Source organism: Bipolaris zeicola (assembly GCF_000523435.1).
Source record: "Bipolaris zeicola 26-R-13 unplaced genomic scaffold scaffold_203, whole genome shotgun sequence".
NCBI lineage: Eukaryota > Fungi > Ascomycota > Dothideomycetes > Pleosporales > Pleosporaceae > Bipolaris > Bipolaris zeicola.
The window spans coordinates 1-20,541 of NW_006912252.1; the positions used below are offsets into that span (position 1 = coordinate 1).

Below are 20,541 nucleotides of genomic sequence, written 5' to 3' on the forward strand. Positions count from 1 at the left end.
TTACGTGGTGTTGAAGAAGATGGAGCTCTGCAGCTCGATTGTGGTTGGGGTGGGCCCGTGCTTACGCGAACAAACTTCTGATAGGTGACTGTATACCAGGGTCCCAAAGCACTATACCCAGTTGGTGAGAAACACACAGCTAACAGTAACATCAGTATAAAGGCATAGTACCAATTTGCTGAACCTGTCCTCTCCTCAGCGTCCGCTTGAGAGCCGTGGTCATAATATTCGTTCAAGACAGACATTGCGATAATCTTGAACTACAACTTCGCACCCACAGAACCCTGTACTTTAACCGCCTCATCAACAGCAGCCATAGCATGCAGCAGCCTCTCATCCTGAAGTCTCGGCGCAACAACCTGGACGCAAAGCGGCGTGTCGAGATAAACTGAGCGATCAAAGTTCGTCCCTGCATCCTAATTAGCACAATGCCCACATGGAACTTTTAAGGTTGAAAAAGAAAAAAAAGAAAACTTACACAAAGCCCTATTCGCCTTATCCCAACTCCCCAATTCCTTTCCCTCCATCTCCCCCAGCATATCCGCCTTGCCAAACCGCCTCACAGGAACCACACCCGCGGGGTAATCTAGCAGCACAAACGAACTCGTGTAGCTAACCCCATTGTAGCCATCAATCGGGGGCACAGGATGCGGCGCCACAGGACAAATAAACGCATCAATCTCCCCCGCTTGCTGCTTCCAAATTTTCAAAAACTCTGTTCGCAACTTCTCACGCTTACCATGTAATTCCTGTACTTTCTGCAACGACATGGGTGGCCTGCGTTTAAGACGCGAGGAGAGCCAGGGGGATAAGGGCTCGCCGGTTGATTCAATGAGGTCGAATATTGCGTTTCCGCCTTCGATGCCGAAGAGAGCGTTGCAGAGGGATTGGCATTGGGAGAAGAGCGGGGTGATGTCCATTTCTACGACTTCGACACCGGAGGTGAGGAGAGCGGATTTGACTTCGTCGAGGAGGCGGAGGATGGGTGGGTGAGGATCGATGACGCCGTCGCGGCGGACGATGCCGATGCGGAGGGGGCGTTTGGGGAGGGAGAGTGAGAGCCAGGGGAGGGGCGCGACGTCTGGGTCGGCTTCCCAGGGTTTCTGGGCGGAGACAGCGTGAAAGAAGAGGTTGATGTCGCGAATGCTGTGGGCGAGGGGGCCGGCGCTGGCTGGGATCCCAATCTTTGAGGCACCGGGGAGGGCGCCGTGCTCTTGACCCGCGTAGGGGATACGTTCCCAGCTGGGCTTGACGCCAAAGGTTCCGTCACACATGGCTGGGATGCGGATACTGCCTCCGACATCTGTACCTACGCCTAGGATAGAACCGCGCATGGCTATTAGGGCGCCCTCACCGCCAGAGCTTCCACCAGCTGTTACGGCGGTGTTGAGCGGGTTGATGGTGCGGCCAAAGACATTGTTGTGGGAATCTAGGGCCATGAGGGTTTGCGGGACGTTGGTCTTGCAGTATATGACCGCCCCGGCGTTGAGCAAGCAATCGACCAGGACGGCGTTTTCGTTTGCTGGCTTGAAACAAAGCGCGGCAATGCCGATAGATGCATCGAAGCCACGAACCTTGAAGGAATCTTTAAGAGAGACTGGCACACCGTGGAGAGGCCCAAGAGGCGCTTTTCCTGACGCCAAGTGAGCATCAAGCTCCGAAGCTCTCTTCAGCGCATCTTCAAAGAAGATTTCTGTAAGGCAGTTTGTGAGTTGGTGTGCAATGGCTGCTCTCTATCTCGATATTAGTATCTCATCTATCTTTCGATTACCCTGTAATTGACACAATGCTTACTTTACAAAATGCTTTAGTTACATCGAGACATTTCAATCTCTTTTCCCTAATTGCCGCAGACAACGCAACAGCATCGTACTGCTCTGTGATTTGAAGCTCTTGTTCAGTCAAAAGTCCACACTGGCGTGGTATCTCAGTGTAGTTGGTAACCTCGGGTCCGGGCAGAGTTCTCAGCGTCCAGTCTGCTGGTATGCGCGAATCTCGCTCAGCTTTCTTTTTCTTGGAAATGAGCTCCCAGTTGGCTGGTGCTGGTGATTCTTTGGCCGACATGTTGATGGCTGATAATGGTGGAATGTCGTAGTGTGACGTTGTGAGGGCTGGATGAAGCTGGGGTAGAAGCCGAGGTTGGCCGGATCTGGAATAGTGGCTGGGGCCGCGGATAGCCAGGGTGCAAGTGGGCTCAAGGGGCGACTCTCCCCAGTCTCTTGGTCGTCTTGATCGGTCATGTCAACATCTGTCCCAAGACGCAGGCTCACTAAACCAATACCTCAACACTGTTCGCTGCTCTTTTCCATTTGAAGCTGCGCAATGTTCTGTTTTTTGTCTTCTTTTTCCTACACCCAAAACGATGCGCTGAGATAGCAGAATGCCCCTCCACACTATGGCATGTGTGCTGGCGGCTGGAGCATGCACCGAAAGATGCCCAGTGGTCTTGGCATTGATGGGAGTGAAGGTTCAAGAAGCCATTGGTAGGATACGTTGAGCTGAGTGAGACGGGGCGTAATTCAGTGAATTCATCCAAGAAGACCACCCCGCACTGCGCGGCTATCGCAACACGATGAAAGCACGTCGAAATGATTCCTCTGGCAGAAAAGACGTTACATGTTTTCGCGGCGAGCAAGGGGATTGCGGCATGCTGGAACGGGACGAAAAGGGTGAAGAATCGCGTTGTCGGCTCTGACCCCTGGTTAAGGCTGGCAAGGCGCGAGCGGTAGCGCTGATCTTTTCCCTCAACGGCCAGTCCCTGACCCTGCCCCAGAATATTTTCCCTTTTTACGGTCTTTGGCAATCTGGCACTCCGACGCACGCTGTCACTGTGCTCTTATTGTTAAGCTAGACCGCTCATTGGCATTGGATCGCTGCTCTCTTGTTTTCTTCTTCTCTATTTCTCTCTCATCTTTGGCTTCTCCGCCGCTCGTTGCTTTCTCACCCTCTTTTTTTTAATAGACACGGCCTCTGTTTATCATCCCGACATGGTGACCACAAACTCGTCCCTGCCCAAGGGCGCGCACCCTTACTACCCCGTCGAGAAGGAGATTATCGGCTACCTGGCCAACACAAGCGGCACCTTTGACCTGGTGCTCAAGTTCGCGGCTGGGTGCGTGGCCATCTTCGGTGTCACGTATGTTATGGTCAAGCGGTTACGTCCTAATGCCAGCACCGGGGACCTGTCCACCATCATGTGGTTTGTCCTGTGCGGATGCATCCACTCATTCTTCGAGGGCTACTTTGCCTACAACTTCCGTAACATGGGCGGCATGAACGATTTGTTTGGCCAGCTGTGGAAAGAGTACGCACTGAGCGACTCCCGCTACCTGACCCAGGACGCCTTTGTGCTCTGCATGGAGACAATCACTGCTGTATGTATCTACCAGACTAAGACGTTGATCGTCGTGCGCCGTGTCACGGGCTGACCCTTGCTGTAGGTATTTTGGGGCCCGGGCTCGTTCCTGACTGCCTACCTCATCTCCATCGACCACCCGCTCCGCTACCCGGCCCAGCTCATTGTCTCGCTTGGTCAGTTCTACGGCGATGTCCTATACTACACGACCTCCCTGTTCGACCACTACATCCTCAACCTGTCCTACTCGCGCCCTGAACAGTTCTACTACTGGGGCTACTTTGTCCTCATGAACGCCTTTTGGATCGTTATCCCTGGATACCTCATGTACCAGAGTGTCATGGCCACGTGGAGTGCGTTTGCGGCTGTCAACGACGCAGCCAGGCTGGTTGAGAAGTTGGGCAAGAAGCGAAACTAGGCAAAGAGTATAGTTGTTCGGTCGTGGTGGCAGGATCCTCGGAGGATGAGAGTGGGGGGTTGAGGGGACGCTAGGGACGTGGCCATCGTTGTTACGAATGCATGTCTGCATGAGTGGGTTGGCACATTCAGCAGTAATCTAGATCTTGAGTTCACTGCTTACTTTAAGTGGACCTGAAGTTATCTTTATAATACGAGTAGAAAAAGGACAAGGGTAGACTATAGAATTCATCACATGTAAGCTACCACTATGGTTCTATCTTCGGGTCGTGCGTTGAGGTAATAAAATTACCGGTGAGATTTTAGAGTCGAAGCATTGGCGGAAATGGGCTGATCATAAATTGCTTCTTTCTGCAGATCACATCATTCCCCATGCAAACAAAACGCCCAGCCCAGTTCTTCGTTGTTTGGTAGGCTGTGTTTTCTTGTTTCTACTAGACTTCTTGGTCAACGCAGAACGCCCCTCCACCCCACGTCCGCCCAGACATCCCTCGTCACGATGCAGTTAAGCGCACGCCTTGTTTCTTATTTTGGCCTTTTCAGCTGCACTGCAGCGCTGCCTCGCAGCACGCAAGATGCGTCACGTGCACTTTCCCTGCAAATGGCGCAGTCCATCATGGCTCGCGAGCAAGGTATCCTGAGCAGCGGGCAAGATTCATCTGGGCTTCTTCAAGCTGGATTCGTCCAGAAAGCGTTTCACGCACTTGTAACACAATACCCGCAGCATATCTCCAAGTCTGCAATCGATGCGTACGTTCTTAAGAGCCTGGATTCCGTTGTCCCAGTTGTGTCCAATGCCACAAAAGATACCACTTACCCACTCGACCGGTTGAGCAACGGAAACGGACTTGTACGAGCATGGCAAGAAACAAACAACGAAAAATACCACACCGCCGCTACAGCACTACGACACAGCATTGACTTGCAGCCGAAAACCGCAGAAGGAGGCCTATGGTACTACGTCTACCCCTACTGGAGCTATCTCGACGGCATGTACAGCTTCGCCCCCTTCATGGCCGCTTACAGCCAGGCCGTGGAGAGCAGTAACAAACAGGATTGCCAGTCAGCCATTGTGCAGCAGCTCGACCTGCTGTGGCGTCACTGCTACGACGACAAGACAGGGCTGCTGGTGCATGGGTACGACGCCCGCCGCGCAGCAGTATGGGCGAATAGCATCTCAGGCGCGAGTCCGCACGTCTGGGGCCGCAGTCTGGGATGGTTCTGCATGGCGCTCGTGGACCTGGTCGAACTACTTCCTGCTTCTGCGCGCGAAGCCAGAGAGTACGTCGAGGGCAAGTTGCAGATGCTCTTGCCGGCGGTGGTGCGCGCGGCAGATGGAAAGACGGGGGGTTGGTGGCAGGTCATGGATCAGCCGGGCAAGCAGGGGAATTATATTGAGAGCAGTGCGAGCAGCATGTTTGTGTATGCGCTGCTGAAGAGCGTGAGGCTGGGGGTGTTGGGGCGGGGCGGGGATGCGGACGTGTATTCGCGTGTGGCGCGTAGGGCTTACGAGTATGTTGCTGACAGCTTTGTGGTGCATAATGGAAATGGAACATTGGGGTGGAATGGCACGGTGAGCGTGTGCAGTCTGAATTCGACGGCTACGTACGAGGTATGTATTTGCGACATGGGGAGAGGTGTTGAAGTTGAAGTTTGCTGACTAGTGCGCTTTTTTAGTATTATGTTGGGAGGCCGATTTTGTATAACAGCGTATTGGGCAGTGGGGCGTTTGTGCTGGCGAGCTTGGAGTACGAACGGCTGGGTCAGAAATAGAGGACGGCAAAGGGGACGGTGCAGAGGTAGCGGCAATGTGCATGTTTTGGGTGGTTGATGTGAAAATAGAAGGCTGTTTTAATGTTGGATGCACAATGATGTACATGGGGGTCGGCAGGCACAATGTTGGCAGCAAAGAGGCCGCCGATGCATGCAATTCGCCGACGACACGTATGTAAACTTGGAATGGCAGCTGTCTGTCCGCTTGGCATGGATGCGTGTCTTTTGGCCCTGGAGACTGGACGTGGGTCGGCGGGGCTGCTCGTCTCTGTTGTCTGGATGGAGAACATGTGTCAAGTAGCTAAGTATCCATGAAGACAAGCAAAAGAAAAAGGTCGCCGCCCAGGCTCAGGGCGGGCGGGTGCATCGGAGCATATCCAACTAAGTATGCGCGTACTAAGTAGGCAAGGCAGCGTGCTCGCCGATCGCCCACCACCACCGATCGGCTCTTATCGCGTCTTTCTTTGGTCGTCGCAGTCGAGTCGAGTCGGCCTAGGGGACGTGCCATGCATGCACCACGCCAGGCCGGCCTTGGGCGCTATCCGCACCTATTGGGTCATCCAACATCATCACACCGGCTTGCGGCCTGTCTCGCTCCCATTGCGCTACCGCCAGCCCTCTCCCTCCCATAATCACTGTGCCTATGTACGGCGCCGCGGCCTTCACCTCGCCTGCCCCATACACTCGCTGGCCCGTGATACACACAAACACTCTGCCCTCGCCGTCACGGCCTGCTGCGGGCTCCTGCGTAGCTCTGGAAACGCCCACCAGCCACACTCGACCACAGCTCAAAAACACAACAACACCAAACCACCCGTCTTCACCTCCCCCCGCGACCACCGTCCCCCGCGACGCCCCACTGCTTGCTCCAATGATTGCGGGACTCGATGCCCGCTTCCCCCCGGCCCAGTGACCCCCAAGACTCGACTGGACAGAAGAGAAATGGCCCGCCAGGCAAGAAGATGGGCGCGACGGACAAACAGACCGGCATGGATGGCAAGGACTTTGCAAAGGCAATTGGAATCAACAAGCCCGCCAACGTGCGCGACAAGATAAAGCGCTGGCAGCAGAACATTGAGCCAGAGGCCGCCGCTACAACACCCACTCCCGCAACTCCTGCAACCCCAGCGGCGGCCACGACAACCACGGAAGATGCAAGCGCTGTCTCTTCACCCACACCCGCTGCGCCCATCACGCCCGCTACCCCTACTACCCCCGTCACGACACCCAAGGCAAAGACCCTCGACGACAAGCCAAATTGGAAGCCTTCGCACGAACGGGGCAAGTCTGTCGGTGCCAGTCCAGAGCGCCCCGGCAGCGGAAAGAAGACGCCCATCCCCCACAACGAGCTCGACGAAGATGTCCTCACTGCAACTGCGCCTAAGAAGCGCGTCATCAGCGACTCGCATTGGCGCAGCAAACAGCCACCCCCCAAGGACGCCGCCGGCCGCCCCCAGCCCAAGATCATCGCCAATGCCTGGGTCCGCCCCTCGAAAATCATTCCCAAGAAGCCCGCTAGTCCTGAACTCAAACCCCTTGCGCCAGTAACCCTCCAGCAGAGCCCTCTCCTCCCCTTCGCCGAGTATATTGGGAAAAGCACAGGACAGATCAAGGCTCCACCCAAACAACCCAAACCCTCAAAGCCCTCCAGCTCTGGCAGCGACCAACGACCAACAAGCAGCGGTGGAGGGAGCGGGAAGAGCGCAAAGAGTGACAAGGGTGCAAAAAGCCATGAGCAGCGACCTAAATCAACGTCTCCGAAGCCAGAGAAGGAAAAGACGGAGCTGGTGAGGGTGCGACCTAGTAGACGGCGTGCGCGTACTTCCCCGCGGGGATCCATGTCAGCAGACGACCTTGCAAAATACCCACAGAGACCTGCCCACAGATCCGACACAGCCCTGAGCGAGGACCCCAATCTAGTTGTCACAGTCGAGTACGAGGAGGAGAGCGCCGTTTCATTCCCACGAGAGAGCAGAATTACTTCGCCGCGAAATGACGAACTCAGAGAGCGAAGACGACGGCGCCGCCCGCGAAGCCAAGGCGACCGTACAGCCGATGAAGCTCTCAAGAACCCCCAGAAACCCTCACGAAGGAAGAGTCGCAGGTCATACCCAAGGACCGAGGAGGAGGCCGCCACGCCATTGATAATCCCAGCCGCGTCAGATACACCTCCCGCCAGGCCTGTAGGAAGCCGCTTAGAAGCCTGGCTCAGCAGCACGCCCGACCCCCTCGTGAACCCCAAAACCCGCCCCAGGCGAAGAAGATCCAAGGATTCTGCATCCAGCTCAGAGCTGCCTTCAAATCTGGGAACATCAGAAGTGACTCTGTCCACTGACGTGACGGAAACACCTGTCAAAAAATCACGCTCGCGACGTAGGCGTAGATCCAGGGGATCCGCTTCGTCCCAAGATCTCCCTGCCGCAGCCGGCAGGTCCGAGGTCACTGTGTCGACAGAGGCGACACAAGACGAGCCTGCAAAGGAATCGCACAAGAGGAGAGGATCCAAGGACTCCGTGTCATCCCTTGATCTGCCCTACCCGGCCGAGAAATCAGAAGTCAGTGCATCCACTGAGAGGACAAGACCCGACTCTGTCGACAAGGACCGCCGTCGCAGCAGTGGAAGTGGCAGTGCCAGCAGCAGCAAGCAACGACGCAGGCAAGCCAGCCGCGAGATGACCATCAAGACACAAGATCTTGAGGAGGCCCCGTCCACCATCGCCTCTGATGCCATGAGCGAAACGACTGTCCAAGACAAAGATAGCGAAGTGTCCTTTGCCTCAACACCAAGTCTGAAGCGCCGTGGTGCAAGGCGCAAAAGCCAGTACTCCCCCACGAAGGGTCGATCCATGTCATCTCCCCTTCGCGAATCCACCTCTATAGACGACATGCCCAAGGAAAACGCTCGAGACCAAGAGGCAAAAGAAGCTACACCCTCTGAGGCTGCTGACGATCACATGGCTGATCTGATGCCACAGCCACTGCGACCACGTCAGATATTGGGCCCGCGCATGTTCCCATCCACTGGCAAGCGCCTCTCTACAATTGCCTCTCAATCAACGCGATCATCAGGCGTTGGTGCCTCAGACACAGTGAGTGCCTTCTCTGAGCGAACCCGAACCCGAGCGCCTTCGTCTGAAGTCGGCTCGCTCCTGAACCCCGAAACCTCGACAATCATCAGTCGCCAGAGCACCCGCCGGAGGAAAATTGCCAGGCATGAGGACCTCATGTCAGTACTCTCCATGCCCAAAGCAGCAGGCTCCAAGAGCATCGTCTCCGCTCGCAGCATTCGTACCAACAGGAGCCGCCTAGCCACTGCCACCATTGAAGATATCATGCAGGAGCTCTCCTCTGACGAGGCCAAATATATGCGAGAGCTCCGCACTCTTGTCGATGGTGTCATTCCTGTTCTTCTCAGCTGTGTCCTAAACAAATCAGAGGCCGCCATTGCTGCTGGACTCTTCTCTCGCTCATCCAAATCAACAGATCCAAGTGAAATCACAAAGCCCATTGTCGACATGGGTGTCTGTCTAGAGCGACTCAAGACCCTGCATAAGCGCGTCCCCACGGACGACTCTGATGAACTGATTGAGTGGGCACAGAGCGCACAGCGTGTCTACTCTGACTACATTTCCGTCTGGCGTCTTGGCTTCCAAGATGTGGTAATCAGCCTTGCACCCGCCGACGAAGATCCCTTTAAGCCTGCCAAGGTTGTCAATGGCCCAGATGATGGCGCCCCTTGGGATGAGGGCATGCCACGCAACGCAGAAGGATACGTCGTCAACAGTGACGGCGAGCGTGTTGATGTTGCCTATATGCTCAAGCGCCCACTGGTGCGACTCAAGTACCTCTCCAAGAGCTTGAAGGTTTGTGAAGTCACTTCAAACATTTCTAGCTCATATACTGACTTTCCTAGGGCATCAACCACGTGAAACCATCCGAGCGCGTAGAGAAGGTGTCAAGCATCTTCCAAGACTTGGTCATCGCCGCCCGAAAGCGGTCCAACGATGAGCAGGCCCGCCTCGAAGACGAAGCAGCAGCCGACATCGACCCCACCCGTGCTCGTGATCCTCGCAGTCTCGCTCCTCTTGCGGGCGTGCGAGTTGATCCGTCGCGATGCGTGCGAGCTAGGGACCATTTTGATTTGCATCTCTACCATTCGAGTGGTCAAGAAATGAGTTGTCGCGTTGAGATTTTACTCCGCGACAATGCTCCAGGTCAGGGCGCTGGAGGTGATATTCTGATTTGTGAAGTCGATTCCACGGGACGATGGTTACTCCTGCCACCGGTCCAGCTGAGTAACGCATCGGCTCGCAATGGCGATGCCAAGGGCGAGATTATTGTCATGATCCGCGGAACTCAGGCAGATGGTTCCGAATGGAGCGAGGTCATGTCTCTAATCTCTGACGATGAACAGGCTGGTTTCGAGTGGGTACAGATGCTTGGGCTCAATCCCATCCCCCCTGAATTGTCCGAAGTCAGGAAGATCCAAGCCGCAACCAATCAAGCACAGCGAACAAGCAGCCATGGCTCGTCTTCCCCATCTCATGCAACAGGCTCAACCGCACTAGACAAGAGCCGAACCCCCAGCCCACATGAGATTGATATTCCTATCGGCGAACGACACACAGAAGTATCAAAAGTATGGCACTACGATACTCCACACAAGCGAAACAAGTCACGGACAGTGTCGCCCATTACACCTCCAAGCGGCGATGCCTCCTTCAGTAATCCTTACGACACCCAAGCAGAGCCACGTACGCCGGTTGAACAAATGTTCCATACAGGTCAGTCACACGATGATACTGACCGGACACCTCGTGGCCTCGACGAAGCAGTGCGCATGGCCAACACTGGTTCTCCATCAAGCCTTAAACGAACAAGAGCAAAGAGGCTTTCCAAAAATCCCTCGTCTCCACACTCCGGACGTCCATCCCGCCAAATTACACTGGATGATCCCACTGAACCAGAAGATGTTAAACCAGCCGAGGACCTCCCCAAGCCCCGTAGAAAGTCCACGAAGCGACGACCCCAATCACTTCCGTCTGCACCATCAGCGCTTTCGCAATCAAGCAAGGGTTTCAGCGTCTGGATGCCAACCTCTGAGGTTGATGACTCGGACTCGGACTCTTCTGAAGGAGACAAACGCACAGTCACAGAGTCGGAGCTTTCACCTCCTGGCTCCCCGCCTTCACCCCAACGTCCACAACAACACAGGCGGGTCTCATCTGTGCCTTCTTTGGAACTTCCCAGTATTCCCAGACAACGAAAGTCAAGTCGTCCTTCCACACCTTCTGAGGATTCACGTGTAGAATCCGAGAATGTTCGTGAAGTAGCCTCGGCGCCTCCCAAGATGCATCAGAAGAAGCATAGCATCACGGTTGAGGATATTCAAGAGCCAGAGGCTCGGGCTGACGTACCACCCCCACCTACTCCACCACATCGTTCCCCCAGCCCGGCAAGCCCTGAAACACTAAAGGGCTCCAAAACTCCCGTACTCCTACCGACACTACCTGGCTTCAGGGGCAAGCGCCGTTCATCTTCACCACTGAAGCACGAGTATGAACCATCTACCTGCACGGAAGAGTCGAGTGAAAGCGAGGAGGAGTCTGAATCCGAAGAAGAAGCCGGTGAAGAACAAGAAGAGAGTGCTACTTCTGAGTCATCCGAAGATGAGCTAGATGATGATGTGCCCATGCCATTGATGCCAATCGGATACATCGGACCCCGCGGATATACTTCGCGCCCACAAACTGCGGTTCGCGAGCCCAGCCGCCCGACTACGGCTGAGAAAACGGAAGAGGATACGAAGAAGTTCCCCAAGGTGTCACCGCCACCTTCCATCTATACCCTGCCTAATGGGACCATCACTCCGTCCCAATCCGCATCAAACTCGCCTTACCGGACCGTTCCGCAAAACTCTGGAAAGGCCTCACGCACGATAGCGTCCCTGTTTGCTTGGTCTGACCAGGGCAAATGGGACAGCCTGCACCCCGACGAATGTAGTATTGTCGTCACACCAGGAAAGATTGAGGTCTTTGAAATCTCAAGCAATCATTCTAAACCTTTCCTCGCTGACGGCGACGAGATCATCACTCCCGAGGGAGGTGCTCCCCTTATTGCGGTTGAGCTTACCCCTCTGGTACCGTTGCGTAAATCAACGGCTATAGATATCTCCATTCGTTCCCCACCTACCGGGGAGTCGCGTCTCAAACCTGGAAATAACATCATGTTGAGGAGTCGCAATGCGACTGAATGCACTCAGTTGTACTCCATGATTAACCAGGCGCGTATCAACAACCCCACGTACATTGCGCTGCAGAATGCACGCGGCCCCTACGGACAATCAAGCTGGGCCGAAGCAATGGACCGTCAGAACGCAGCTAGAACGAGCAGCGAAACTCCTTCTGGATGGATCGGAGGCACACTGGGCAGGAGAAGCAGCTACCGAAAGTCAAGCACACGTGCTGCTTCCGTCTCTGCTGCCACTGAATCTTCAGTCGGAACCATGAACAGCGCTCTTCGCTCGGCGCTGGGCCGATTTTCGTTCGGCAAGAATGGCGTTTTCAGCATCCGCAACTCGACTCTGGGATCACGCAGTACCGGCTCGTCCTTTGACAGCGGCTCCAACTCTCGACCAGGCTCAGGTGCCTCAACCCCTACCGGTGACATCACTCGAGCACCTGGCGCGCCACCTGGCATCACAAACACAAAGTGCAGGCTCTACGAGCGCGAGTCACTTAAGAAATGGCGTGACATGGGCAGCGCCAGGCTAACCATCATGCTGCCCTCACCCAACCCCAGCATGCCCTCGTCGCCCACCAACTCTCGACAACGCGCCCCTGGTACACGAGACCACCGCCAGGAACGACGCATCGTGCTGACGGGTAAGAAACACGGCGAGCTCCTTCTTGACGTGCAGTTGTCCGAGACGTGCTTTGAGCGCGTGGCCCGTAGCGGCATAGCAGTCAGCGTATGGGAAGACAATGTCGACGAAGCTGGCCAGATTGGAGGTGTTAGCAAGACGGGCGGCGTGCTGGGTGCGCGCGCTCGTGTCTTTATGATTCAGATGAAGAGTGAGAGAGAGTGTGCGTATTGCTTTAGCCTTTTGGGCAAGTTGAGGTATTAGAAGTCGTGAGAGATGTGAGAGTTATATGGGGTGGGGATATGGGAGGTTGAGGGATGAAGCGATGAACTCTTTTTTCGACTTTTTTCTTGATTTGCGTTGTAACACAAAACATACCCGAGCGAACCTCCTTTTTTGCACATATTAGTGGACATTTTTTTTATAAAACTAATACTACATTCTTCTCTTTTTGATTCGATGACTGGGAGATGTATATGTTCGAGATTGGGAGGGAGGACCAGTGTAAAGTGAGAGAAAAAGATGGTTGTACATAGTTTCGGTTAGGTAGCGATAGATGCATGTATGTAGTGCGTAATGTCACACCTATACTCACCTCTTCTTTTGTACATGGGAATCACCTAGTTTATCCATCAAACATAGCTTACCTTCTTATCTCTCTCTCTCTTACACATACACGCACACGTGACATCCACATCTACATCCCTTGCACATACCCTACCTTACCCTATGCTATCTCTCTCTCACAACCATGTTCCCCACACCCCCGCCACCATGCGCCACCACAACGTGACAAAGTGCAGCCCCGCACCACCTGCTATCCGCCACAGGTCTTTTCCCGCATAGCATTACACTCGGGTATTTTAGCTCCAACGGCGGCGTGATTGGATGGTGGAAGTGCCGAGACTGCGGTGTGGTTTGGATAAGATAGTAAGCCTTGGGACTTGGCGGTAGTATCCACTTGTATTTCTGTACGACTTTTCTGGTTTTTTCTGTAAATGGGGTGATGGGGTGTTGATGCGGCGGCGTTATGGCTCCGAAGGGGGTGGTTGTTTGTTTCGTGGGGGTAGGGATGTTTTTTTTTAATTATTATTGCGGTTTGGGGCGAGAGGTTTCAACGGGGGGGAGAGAATTACTGTGTAGGTACGGCTGGGATTTGGTATAAGAGGGAGGTTAAGACTGTGACTAAGTTGATTCTCGGGGGGGAGGGGGGGGGACTGTAATGGGGCCGGGTGAGAGGGTAGGGTAACATGAGTATAAGTCACTGTGGAGGGTGGTTGTGGATCTTGTAAGTGTCTAGAGTGGGTGTTTTTGTTGGAACAAGGTTTTATTTATTAATGTATATTTAATATATAGGAAGCACATAGGACAGGATTAACTGCGCAATCGCAGAGTTTATACATGCGGCACTTTTTCCATCCGGCAGTTTTAGTCCCCCAAGTCCAATGCTTCACTCCCTAGCGCCACGCTAGCGCCCGTTCTCTTGCGTGGCCGCCAAAACGTACGTATACGCTTACCGAGCCCGCTTACCGAACCCACGATTTGCCGTTTCCATACTCCGATGCCTCAGAACACAGCCCAGATATACTCCCAGATTGGGCTTCTTATCAGACGGGAAAAAACGGCGCTGGTCCGAATCAAGTCCAAGTACATGCGCGTATGTACACTTACTTGGAAAAGATACGTCACCTGGCTGAGCCACCACCACCACAAACCTACCTCAGCGTATAGACACGACCGATACGTAAGTACAGAAAACAAGCGATGCTGACATAGCGGGTGTTTGTTTCAATCCTAGCCCGAGGGGTGCTGCGCCCCTAAATTTCGGTAGTACATGCAAAAAAAATGGTCCCGCGTAAACACTTACTTACTGCGACGAGATTAGCAGGTACAAGTCGAATGTTTCTGCTCGCCGCGAGAAGATGACGAGCTGACGAATCGCAGGTGAGATGTGTTGTGCTGGCGGTTCCGGAATAAAGCCGGTGGGGCCCTTGCGTATGTAGATGCAGGGACGGCCGGCGAGGCATGTTCCCTGGGCGCTGGTCCTCATTTGGGGAGAGAAGAGCACGTACGTATATACGCATCTAGAGTAATAATCAGCAATAGCCTAAGCTAGGGCTGTGCGACATGTGAGATAGAGCGGTGGGAGAGATATAAGGGTTTGGTTTCCCTTGTGTGCTTGTGCCTGGATACTACAGAACTCACATCAATCATCCGATCTTCATAAAACATTTCAAACGACTTACTATATAATATTCGAACACTTCCGCACGACTAGGATTTCTCAAGATGCGCGTTTCGCTTTTCGTCTCAGCACTCGTTGCGCCGCTTGCCCTTGCAGCTCCCACACTCGAGACCCGCCAGGCTGCTCCCGTTAAGCCCGCACCGTGTGTGCGTAACAGCAAGGTCACAGTCGAGGAGACGAGAGTGCGATCTGAGCAGTTTGCGCAAGCCTTCATCTACAAGCGGGATATCAGCAAAGCGTTTACGTTTATCGCGGTCGATTATGTTGTATGTTGTCCTCCTACTTATCCCGTCTCCACAAGGGGCAGAAGCACATTGGGGAAATAGTTTGACTGACTCGATTGATTACAGAACCATAACCCACAAGTAGCCAACGGATCCGCCGCCGCATGGGAAGCTCTCTCCCCCTTCTGGAACACTGCCAATATGACTGCCAAGCGTAATACCTTCATCTCTCCCATGAGCTGGGTTAACTACGACTCTTCGTTCGGCGACGTTGTGGACCGATTTAGGTGGGAGGGCGGATGTATTGTTGAGCACGTAAGTTACAAACAGCTTGTGATGGGTGCTGAGAGATTCGTGCTAACGCAGTGATACAGTGGGACCAAGACGAGAAGTTTCCCGAAATTAAAGGCTGCAAGGCTGTCTACTAAAGCATGATGGCACGTAATATATGACCTTGTTTATAGAAGATACCGTGGGTATGGGAGTTTCTGGTGGGGATGAGGACGTATATATGATATCTTTCTTGTACATGTCAAATGTAACGCAACGATACCGTTCCATCTTCCTGCTTCACTCGCGTCACAAACGTCTCAGATCCTTCGTCAACTTTACAAAGCTGGCAGTGTGTTCGACAAGACACTCAGCCAGTCCTACCTCGACGCCTAGTTCTATCACACGACACTTCTTACCCACTACGTAAGTACAACGTCGCGAAACTTTATTTCGAAAAGCCGCACTAGTAGCGCCCGTTAAGCATAAACCATCCGATAATTCGACCAAGTCCGAGAGCTCAGACATCGATAATCACCTTCTTGCCCTCCTCCTTGGACTCGCTCTTGGACTCGCCCTTGGACTCGTTATCAGGATGTAGCATCTGCGCATCCGAAGGGCCGGAGCTACCATCGGTGTAGTGCACTGCATCGGCATCCACATCGAGATAGTCTTCTCCACGCAGCAAACTGTATCCCTCTCCACTCTGCTTTCTCTCTTCGACCTGCGGTGCGCGAGCGGTGAAGCTACTATGGCAGTTGGGACACTTGTGTACTTGTGCAGCCATAAAAAGCGAGGCCACTGATCGCGCATTGAGAGCGAAAATGTAACCATGTATGAGCCTTTTTTTTCGCAAACCAATCAGCCATTTCCACTCTACATGAAATCTTTCCCCTTATGTAATGTAAAAGAAGGGAGAGAGAGAGAGGGCTTACATATTGACAATCATAGGCGCAGTTGTGTATCCAGCCAAAAGCCCAAATCCTGGCCTTTCCAGGTTTCCGATTTCAACTGCCCAAATTGCAGTCAGGATGCTCACGTACGCGATGAATGCCACGCCATCGACTAGTTTGAAGCTTGCTTGGGGCATACGTCCATATCTCCTGTGGTGGATGAGGGTTCTAGCTGAGGCGAAGGCGGTGAGAGCGAGCGGGATGTATCCGAAGCAAAAGGCTGTGACGGGGCGGTAGCGCCACCAGACGTGATAGTTGAGCGATACAATCGTTGTGGCGATGAGAAGGGGTAGTGAGATGACGGTGGTAAGAAGAGTTAGTACACGAAGAGGGAGTTCGTAGGTAGCGAGCTTGCTCTGGGTGGGAGACATGATGTTTAATTCCCAAGGCTAAGGGAGGGTTTGTTTTTTTGATGATTCACAAAAAGGCTGATCTTGGATTCGGCTTTTCTTGGGTATCTATGACTTTTGGATGAAGAGTCTGAGGGAAATAGAGGCGTCTTTTTGGTCATGTATAAGACTGAGGCAATCCCCTAGGCAACAACGATTCCTTAAAGCAAAGCCACGAGGACGCCGCGCGGACGTACATGATACAGCAACTCTGCTCCTCTTGTCGCCCAATCAGGTGTGCCACGGGACAGGGTAAAGCAAACATGAAGCATACTGCTGCTGCAAGACTTCCATCATCGAGGCTCTGGCCCAATCAATACTTGGGATGAAGCTGGGTTAGGTGCACCGATTCGGTATAGCGTTGTTTGTGGGGGTACTCGGGTCCCCTAGGCTCGTTGTCTGGGGGGCCGGGAGCGCGCGGCTTGGTGCAAAAATATCACAACTTTACGCCTGAAGGAAGTATAGATGGCTGGAAATATGAGGTCATGGGGGTGTGAATATGCTGTGTCCTGTTCAGGATGCTGTCACATATTGAAGTCATTGTTCGCGCGCAGTTTTGTAGTCAACAGTGAGGCTAGCAATATCAATCGTAAAATCGTATTCATATTTTGAAATATTTGTCATCCTCTTCAAAAATTATATCTCTTGGGCTTCTATAGTTCATGTGTACCACGGCGGGACGTTGGGGCGCATGACTACGCCGCCAGTCAAACACAACGTCCTTCGGCGGCACTGGTGGCGGCGACTGATTGTCCACCCTCCATCCTTCATTATGTAAGATGTTTCTGACCCCCTCTGGGCTCAGAGGACGTAGAGTGACTGGCGTGCTTAAGCCTGTATTTATGGACGGAGACTTACCATCTCCACGCCCTATGGTAACAGTCGTCCTGCTAGTCCCGCGCCCGCTAAGCGAGCTACTGGCCCTGATCCGGCTACTGAGCACGCTATTGCTCCTGAACAGATTGAGCGAGCTATTATTGCTATAGTGCTTCACTTTGATTGCAAGGGGCCTCAGTATTGGCAGGGTTGCACACAAGATGCCGACGTTGACTTCGACCATGGACCATGTGTTGACAGGGACGAATCCGTAAATGGGGTCGTCGGAAGTGGTGAAGATATAGAGAAATCGGAACCTGATGATGGAGGCTATCATGCTCACAACTCCCAGTCCGAGATTAATGTATAATGCGAGCTTTTCGCGTGGTTTGCGGGGTATGCGCCGGATGAGTTGGATGGGCAGAGTGAGGATCCATATGTCGATGAGTATGTGGAAAGAAGACGACGCTGTGGCGTTTTAGTAAGAGAAATAAGAACTATATGGCAGTCGTGTCGAGAAGAGAGTCATACCATGATAGAAAGCATTGATGTTGATGCAGAAGCCTGGGACACTGTCGGTGAAGTCCCAAAGCTTGTGCAACGGTACACATTGGGCAGCCGCTACAATCGTGAAAACGACTTGGTATGTGGCAAGAACAATGATGGTTCTCTTGCAAAAATCTTCAAATCGTTTGTTGTAGGCTGTGACTTGTCAGCTTGGTTGGGATGTACGTTGCCTCCAACACCAACCTAGTCTGCGGTAGACCAAAAGTATGGAGATCTTGATCAAGGTTACAATCGCTGAGTAACCAACGAGCATGGCAACAATGAGCTGTGCGTATTAGCCTAGTTTGATTAGGAACTGAGATAAGCATACCCTGATGTTGCCGCCCACCTGTTTCAGAGACATGGTCAACGCCCTGAAGCCCATGTTGAACTGTAGCGCGCCAACTAAGGCTTCAGAAAGGTGTACCAAAGTGAGTAACTAGTACGTATTAGGCAGCTTCTTATGGTCGCTTTCTAAGCAACATACAGTGGCCACAATCATGGTCCAGTCCTCTAGACCCATGCTTCGAATAATGAATTTTCGCGTGTATACACGCAAAGCGACACATAGTACTGCTTGCTGTCAGTGAATGTTCCGATATAATTTATGGGTTACACATACCTCCAAGAACTGTCGTGACTGCTGAGACACAAATCAAGATAAGTCGCCGCTGGCGCTCGTCGCGCGATGGATGCATCGACTCATCCATGGCGCTCAATGCTCTTCATCAATGTATGGAAATGCAAAGTTTGTTACGCTCACAAATAGGACTCTATACCACCGGGGCATTAAGGCAGGATCCCAAGATATATCCAGCGGCTGTTCCACCCACATCCGATTATCCCTACCCGCGATTATCTCTGGCACACGGGAATCCACATAATTCAGGTTTTGATACAACTAGTTTACAGTGAACGCTATGGTGAAGACGGAGGGACATGCATTAGAAACACAGCAACCGCCACAACCATTGGCGCATGCGACCCACATGTTGAATTAGTACAGGGATGTTAGCGCAATCCTGTAGCCTCATGTCAGAAGTGCCAAGAGCACCACCTCGGGGCGTTCGGTGAAATCCAGGATTAGATTCAGAGAGTGTATTGTCGCCATCCATACAACTCGTGGTGAATGCAGTAGCCATTGCAAAATGCGAGATTATGTTGAGTATCCGTATTGACAAATATCGCCATTAGTTCTACAATGAAAGACATATAAAGTTATGAACGGACTTCCCCGACGAAACAAAGTCTTGCGGGCTCTTTGTCAAGAGATGTGACATGACCATTCGGCTTGACCACGAGACGGCAAGACAGTGCACAAAATACGAAGCATGCATCCCTCGACCGGATACAGCCGCTGCCATACGCACAAGGTCCTAACGGCTTTGGCCTAGTAACCCCAGACTCGGAATTACGGGCGTAAACTAACTGGTGCTAGTAAATTCACGTGTATGAAGGATCTAGTGTTAGAGGAACGTTTTAGCAGTTCTTGCAAGGTTCGAAAAAATCAGCCCAATCAAATCTTGATTTTCGCCTGAGATATTTCCAGGACGTTGTTGAGGAGCTATGAAGGAAGGGGTTTTTCGGTCTGCAATGCCGGTCATGTTTTGCTTGCCACCACACTACTGTAAGGGTGGTGTCAACACGAAACAGAGATACTTGCACAGAATAGGAAAGTTTTGAGTGCACAGCCTCGGAATTGGGAATGACGCAAAAGCTGAGTTTGATGATTGATAATTGCGGCTCTTGTGTGCCTTCCCACATCAACCACCAAGTACTAATTTTTAATAGAACTTGGAAAAGACAATCTCTTTCCCGAGTCGTTTCCTATTAGACATTGTGCCTGCTGTGAATAAAAAAGATAAGATAACCTGGGTACGCCCCAGGACTGCGCAATCATGCAATCATGCACACCGTTCAGTCGTTCCGTAAAGGAATGTATTGCGACAGACATGGTATTCGGCCAGACCCAAACACACGAGTCAAATGACCTCGAACGTGATTCCTTGTGCTACTCCTGATTGGTTTGATCACCATAATACCGTTGATAAGATCGTCCCGAGGCAACAGGAACAGGGGGGGGCCTTAACGTTCTTGAGCCTCGCAAAACGTGCTAATCACACACCGGGAATAGCGGAGACTGTACTATTCTGTCCTACCCCGCAAACTCGTCTCATCCACCGTCCTTTGTCCAGCCCTCGTCCTCGGGTCTGGAATCCACGGCCTCGGTCCTGTGGCTGACGATGTCGCCAAGTGGCTCTCTAGGATGATCCTGTTACTGATAAGACTTTTCGCCATCCTTGATCCGAATTTCTTACATACAAACTGCAGTATTATCTACCACACCTATTCGATTCAACACCACGCAACCCTAGCTACAAGACAACCAGGGCCCTGGATTCAAACTCACACCACTTTTGCTGTGGGACCGCTCAACCAAGGACCGAAAAATTGCCCTACTTGCTGCGATTGCCTTGGCAGTAGCTGTACTAAGATTCACGTTGCAAGGAAGTCGCGGCCACCCACGACGACCAAGTCCTTCGTCACGAAACAAATGCGACGGAGTTACCTGACTAGTCGGACTCTATGAGACGTTAGCCACAAGAGTTTCAGCTTCGAAGAAAGTGCTTACCCGCTTTGCTTACACGACGACATATATTACACGGTAAATTTGAGCCTCAAAAAGCTAAT

General features: G+C 52.7%; 7 protein-coding genes across 7 annotated transcripts; 4 read left to right on the forward strand and 3 right to left on the reverse strand.

Moving 5' to 3' along the window:
- Positions 1-260: 260 nt before the first annotated feature.
- COCCADRAFT_8221 (uncharacterized protein) lies at positions 261-2,064 on the reverse strand (the record flags this gene model as incomplete). Its single annotated transcript, XM_007717917.1, has 3 exons — positions 261-409; positions 479-1,733; positions 1,795-2,064. The coding sequence occupies 3 exons, from the start codon at positions 2,062-2,064 to the stop codon at positions 261-263; spliced, it is 1,674 nt and encodes a 557-aa protein (XP_007716107.1).
- Positions 2,065-2,987: 923 nt separating this feature from the next.
- On the forward strand, positions 2,988-3,773 carry COCCADRAFT_29360 (uncharacterized protein; the record flags this gene model as incomplete). Its single annotated transcript, XM_007717921.1, has 2 exons — positions 2,988-3,374; positions 3,441-3,773. The coding sequence occupies 2 exons, from the start codon at positions 2,988-2,990 to the stop codon at positions 3,771-3,773; spliced, it is 720 nt and encodes a 239-aa protein (XP_007716111.1).
- Positions 3,774-4,271: 498 nt separating this feature from the next.
- Positions 4,272-5,545, forward strand: COCCADRAFT_106170 (glycoside hydrolase family 105 protein; the record flags this gene model as incomplete). The annotated part of the gene is made up of 2 exons (XM_007717925.1): positions 4,272-5,384; positions 5,450-5,545. The coding sequence occupies 2 exons, from the start codon at positions 4,272-4,274 to the stop codon at positions 5,543-5,545; spliced, it is 1,209 nt and encodes a 402-aa protein (XP_007716115.1).
- Positions 5,546-6,432: 887 nt separating this feature from the next.
- On the forward strand, positions 6,433-12,671 carry COCCADRAFT_8224 (uncharacterized protein; the record flags this gene model as incomplete). The annotated part of the gene is made up of 2 exons (XM_007717918.1): positions 6,433-9,408; positions 9,459-12,671. The coding sequence occupies 2 exons, from the start codon at positions 6,433-6,435 to the stop codon at positions 12,669-12,671; spliced, it is 6,189 nt and encodes a 2,062-aa protein (XP_007716108.1).
- Positions 12,672-14,696: 2,025 nt separating this feature from the next.
- Positions 14,697-15,304, forward strand: COCCADRAFT_106150 (uncharacterized protein; the record flags this gene model as incomplete). Its single annotated transcript, XM_007717926.1, has 3 exons — positions 14,697-14,918; positions 15,003-15,191; positions 15,251-15,304. 3 exons carry the CDS (start codon positions 14,697-14,699, stop codon positions 15,302-15,304), a joined length of 465 nt encoding a protein of 154 aa, XP_007716116.1.
- A 362-nt stretch (positions 15,305-15,666) lies between these two features.
- On the reverse strand, positions 15,667-16,470 carry COCCADRAFT_106142 (uncharacterized protein; the record flags this gene model as incomplete). The annotated part of the gene is made up of 2 exons (XM_007717927.1): positions 15,667-15,988; positions 16,082-16,470. 2 exons carry the CDS (start codon positions 16,468-16,470, stop codon positions 15,667-15,669), a joined length of 711 nt encoding a protein of 236 aa, XP_007716117.1.
- A 1,021-nt stretch (positions 16,471-17,491) lies between these two features.
- Positions 17,492-18,373, reverse strand: COCCADRAFT_54267 (uncharacterized protein; the record flags this gene model as incomplete). Its single annotated transcript, XM_007717928.1, has 5 exons — positions 17,492-17,772; positions 17,836-18,006; positions 18,055-18,136; positions 18,182-18,289; positions 18,338-18,373. Coding segments are annotated over 5 exons (678 nt in total), but the record flags the coding sequence as incomplete, so codon positions are not given.
- Positions 18,374-20,541: the final 2,168 nt, after the last annotated feature.